The 5,298-nt window shown below is 55.6% G+C and overlaps 1 protein-coding gene across 1 annotated transcript; it reads right to left on the reverse strand.

The window, feature by feature from the left end:
* Positions 1-207: 207 nt before the first annotated feature.
* IUM83_19984 (Projectin/twitchin) lies at positions 208-4,686 on the reverse strand (the record flags this gene model as incomplete). Its single annotated transcript, XM_067945052.1, has 4 exons — positions 208-494; positions 702-2,910; positions 2,978-4,057; positions 4,159-4,686. 4 exons carry the CDS (start codon positions 4,684-4,686, stop codon positions 208-210), a joined length of 4,104 nt encoding a protein of 1,367 aa, XP_067785860.1.
* Between the last annotated feature and the right edge of the window lie 612 nt (positions 4,687-5,298).

A 5,298-nucleotide genomic window follows, 5' to 3' on the forward strand; every position in this document is an offset into this window, starting at 1 on the left:
ACAGAACGTCGACACGCAAACCGAAGCAACCTGACGAAGGCTCTATCGATTCGCTCCCATAGCTTCGTCCTGGGAGGACACTTCGACACAACGGACGTCCTGTCAGGATGTAAACTACCTCGCGGTAAAAGCAAACTCTTCTTGAGGACGAGTGCACGTTATCACTATCCATAAAAGCGTTCCGTGTATTACCTCCAAACAAAGCTTCTACTGCGGCGCAGCAAACACAAAGTCTCCCGTGACGACACTGCCATCTTCCAGCACTAAGTGGTCTGGACACAAGAAGCTTTGAGCATTCGCGCGCGTGCAGAAGTCGCTGTTGAGTCCTTGACTATTCACCGTCAACACGCGTACGTAGTACGGCTGTGCACTTGTTAGCCCCGAGATCATCGCCGACGTCGTCGTGACATCGACCTCCGTGGCCAAAGAAAAATCACTCGAGACTGCATACTGCACAAGGTAACTCTCGAGACTCACACCACCGTAGACCATGTCTAGTCCACCGAGAATGGGACAGCTTAGAGGCGCTTGCATCGTTCCGGCGCACGGAATTCCATGGGCAGGGACGCGCGAGGGCTGCCATACCACTTGCAACTGACCAGCAGTAGCAGTAGCAGCAACAGCTAAAGAATTTGGCTTGCCCGGGCGAGTTGTAGCTGGTACCATTGAAGCAGGCGCTGATGTCTGTGGAGCGCCTTTACCTGCGAGATTTTGAGCGAATACACGCACGTAGTAGCGCGTGCCAGGCGTCAGCAGCGTGATGGTGTACGACCGCTGCGTTGCGTCGTTAATGACCGCCGTGGTGCTCCCCGCTGTTGCTAACGAGTCGAACGTGGCGGCCACGTCCCATTGCACCACGTAACCAGATATTGCGTCACCTCCGTCGTCCGTAGGCGGGGCCCACCCCACCGTTAGCATGGTCGAGCTCGTGATGCCCAGCACCACTTGAGTCGGAGAACTCGGGGTCGTGTACGGCTGCTGCGATACTGGCGACGAGACTTGCAACTGCCCAAGACCTTGAGAGTTTCGAGCGCTGACGCGGACGTAGTAGCTAGTGCCCTTCGTCAACGCCGAAATGATCCGCTTGTATGGGGAGCTCATACCCGTGGTCAATTGTACAGTCGTCGAGCTCGGAGACGTGAACACACTATCTGTTGCCCACTGCACTTCGTAGCCTGTGACCGTATCGCCTCCATTATCGTCGTGTGGGTTGAACAACACGACCAACTCGGATACCGTCAAAACGGCAAGGGTTACACCGGTTGGTGCTCCGGGAACTACCATAGGTTTTTGCGGTGCTGCAGCCAGCTGAGGATTCCCAAAGCCAATCTGGTTGTAGGCAAATACGCGAACGTAGTACAATTCTCCTTTGTTCAACGCACCTGAGTTCGGAATCACCTGGCTTCCAGTGCAAGCGGGGGGCATGACGCCAGGCCTCACTTGCGCGTACAAAATATTGTATGTGCAGAAGACCCCGGAGCTGGATGAAGTTACGCTACTCGCTTCGTTGCTTGCTTCAGCCACGGCATTCCACGGGATCGGATCCGACAACTCCACGATATTATTCCGCGTCAATTCTAGTTTGAAGTAGCCACTCGCTATCGGACTGGTCGCTGGAGCACTCGTCCTTATCGTCTGGACAGTCCAAACCGCTGGCGTTGGGGCAACAGGACACCATTGATCCTGTTGACCACGATCTGTGAACAAAGAGGATGCATCGTACTCCACCCGGTACATCCAAACAGGACTGCCGCCGTCACTAGCAGGAGCTGCCCATGTCGCCACCAACTGCGTAGAAACTCCAGGATTCACGTCAACGCTCACATTAACCGGAGGCCCTGGAACCTGCAGTGGTGGCGTCACAGCTGCAGGCGACGAGAGCGTGCGGTGCCCGTAGCCTTTTGGGTTCTTTGCTGCAACCGATACTTGGTAGGAAAGTCCCGGCGTCAGGCCTGAAATGGTGTAGGTCAATGTACTGCCATCCAGCGTCTCATAGTATCCGTAATCCACGGCTGCTTCACCAACAGTAGCGAGTTGCGCGATGCTCTTGAGTGGTGCAGCCTGCTGTTTAAGGTTCTTGATACCTGCAGGCCATGAACCCGGGCATCCACTCGTACCGTCAGGTAGGCAAAGCAATCCTGTCGTATCCACAGCGTTGACACCATCCTTGATCAAAACGTAAGCAGTTGTTGGGGTGATCATCGATGTATCTACGATAAGCGGTGCCAGATTCCCCACGTTCGACTGGAATGTGATGGTCCACACGCTTCCGATCGACCACGCTGCTCCGCTCAGCAACATCGTCTCAGAATTCACCGACACCACGCCGATTGTAGGCAGTGCTTCCAGCGCTGACTTGAGATTCGCAGCACTCACCGTTGCAGGCAAGAAGTTTGTCCACGCGGACCCCTTGTAGCTCAATCGGAAGTACCCGCCTACCGTTGTGGTAGCATGATACGTCACCAGAACCTGCACTTCCTGCTTCCCTGGGAATGCATTTCCGGCGGGCGGAGCGATGCCCGACTGCACCTCAAACGTTCGGCCGACAATACCCGCTCCCCCAGCAATTGCTGTGGGGTCTTGGCTGAACTGGAGCAGCGGTTGATTGCCTGCGTTCACATTGGTGTTATCGAACGTCACGCTCCACTGGTACCCTTGCACCACATTCACCGCGGACCGCGTCACCGTGACTTGCCCTATTGGAATACTAGTGACTGACGCCAGACTCATCAGAGCAAAACGCAGATTAGCAGCCGAGATATCCATCGGAAGCGCCGGCGTCGTCAATCCACCGAACGAAAGAGTAAATGGAGCTGCGGTCGGTGGCGTCGTCCACTTCAACTCGACGGTTTGAATCTCTGGACGGGAGGCCAACCGCCACCATTCAACCTTGTAGCCTGTCAGCGAGAGCTGGAGGAGGCTGCCACCATACCGTCGCTGAGGTAATAGGCGTCGGCGATGCCGTCAACGTACTAACCTTGACATTGACTGGTCCACTCGGATGTTTGGTCGGTGTTTGAGGAGCTGGTGCGATGGTAGCCCGACTATAACCTATCGAGTTGATGGTCTTCACCTGCGCGTAATAGCGCGTGCCGGTTGTAAGCCCCGTCAGGTAGTAGATCCGAGGCCCTCCAGCGTAGAGCTCCGGTATCAACAAACTTGTGCTGGGAACTTCAACCGGTGCTAGTTTTGACGCCGAATCAAAGGTCGAAACGGTATCGACGTCGATCCAAAAACCAGTGATCCCAACACCGTTCGTCCCCTGCCCATCGCGAGTCGATGGCTGGATCTGGAGCTCGAGGATCGTAGACGAATACGGGTTGAGGTAGACCGACAACGGAGGATCCGGTACCCGATCCGCCGTCGTCGCAGTAAGATAGTAACTCCATTTGCGGTTGTCAGGAGGCTCCCCATTCAACGCAATCTGTTGTACTGGTACCGAATTGACAGCCGCTACTCTCACGTAATATGTCGTCGACACCGTAAGGCCTGAAATCACGTAGCGGAATGGCGGCGAGCCTTGAATCGACGAGCCGGAGAGGATACTCGGAGGATACGTGTAGTAGTACAGTGAGTACGTCTGCCCGTTGAAGTTGGGGCAGCCATGGTTGGCGAAGACTTGCACCGTGGTCGGGTCGCGTGTGTTGACGGTCAGCACACAAGTACCATCCGCGACGGTGAACTTGGTATTCTGCATGACTAAATTCATGAGCGATGTCGAGACCAGCAATGTGTTCACGTTGAGACTCGTCGCACAATTCGCACAAATTAGACGTCCATGCTTGAACGTGTTCGTGGTATCCCACTGGACGATGTAGGACGAGATGTCGTTGATGAAGTTCGGGTTCACGTTCGTGGTGGCCAGAGGCGGCGGAGAGAAAAATACCTCGATCTCTTTTCCCGATACAACAGCAAGGTTCACATTTGACGGAGCGGCAGGCACTTGGCATGGCGTAGCGGTAACTGAACCGTCTACTGGCACTGCTCCTTTGCCGTTGTCGTTGTAGGCGTAGGCTTCGATGTAGTACTGCTGACCCATAGTGAGCTTCTTGGTTGTCTGCGTCGGTAGGTAGTAGCATTTATCGCAAGCACTACCGAATATTTGCACGGTTGCATCTTCCGGGAACAGTCTCGAATGTAACTGAGCGGAGACGACACGCTCAGCAAGTCCACAGTCCACACGTAGCCCTTCGTCCATTCGTACACCGTCACCGCTGTTTGCGTCGGTCCTAGATACCCGACTTCACGTCCATTCAAGTCTCCCAGGTACAGCTGAGTGCTCGACAGCCCCGGAGAAACCAAGTCTGTGCGAATTGTGTACCAGTCACCGCCGATGCGGATCGGATACCCCGGCAGCCCGTACGCAGCAGCGTAGAAGTTGCACGTCTCGCCAGCCGAACACGTCACGAAAATCTCACCCTCCGTCACATCCACCTTGCCCTCTAGCGGTTGATACGACTGTTCTTGGGCCACACCAACCGTTTGGATGGTGTCGAGGTCCTTCAGCGCGTACCGAAGCTGGTCCACACTGGACTCGGCGTTCAGCGGACGTGTGTACTGGCCCTGGTAGCCCACCTGGAACGTGCCACTCATGGTGAGTGCGGGGTTGTCGTTGTACACGCCGTTGATGGACGCGTCTGTATTGGGCGTAATGACAGCGTTGGGGTCCGTAGCGACGACGGTCATGCTGATGTCTCCGTACACACGGTCGAAGCTGATCGTGATCCCAGAGCTCTACGCTGGAGGTCCGCGGATCTTCTACCTGACGGGCCTTACGACAGGAACGCAATATTTCGCGCAGGTGAAGGCCGAGAACTCCATCGGATACAGTCGAGCGACGCTGGCACCGGCTCCAGTCGCGCCGGTACGACATGCGGATGGACCGGTCAATGCAAAGGTGTCCACCGTGACGGTCTCGTCAACTCCGATTGACTCAGCCACCGTGACATGGCAGAAGCCTGCGACCAACGGCGGCTTGGGATTGACCAGCTACAAAATTGAATAGTGGCGAGCCAAGTCGCGTCCAGAGGTTTAGGTGATCGAGCTCGCGTGGACGACGATCCCAACACAGGCGCCGTTCACTCTCGCCTTTGCTGGTGGCACGTGTTCGTGTGCCAAGCCACTGTGCTACTGAAGTCGCGGGTGCTCTCTGCTGAGCAAATTAAAAATTGACTGTATTTCTGGTAGTCTCTGGTTAGCTAGCGGCTAGTTGCTCCTGTTTCGTCAACATGTTCGGTTGAACTACCGGCGGTTGAACTACTGGTGGGACGATCCCAGCGGATCGCTTCCCCCCTGTTA

This window comes from Phytophthora cinnamomi (assembly GCF_018691715.1).
Source record: "Phytophthora cinnamomi strain GKB4 chromosome Unknown Contig74, whole genome shotgun sequence".
NCBI lineage: Eukaryota > Oomycota > Peronosporomycetes > Peronosporales > Peronosporaceae > Phytophthora > Phytophthora cinnamomi.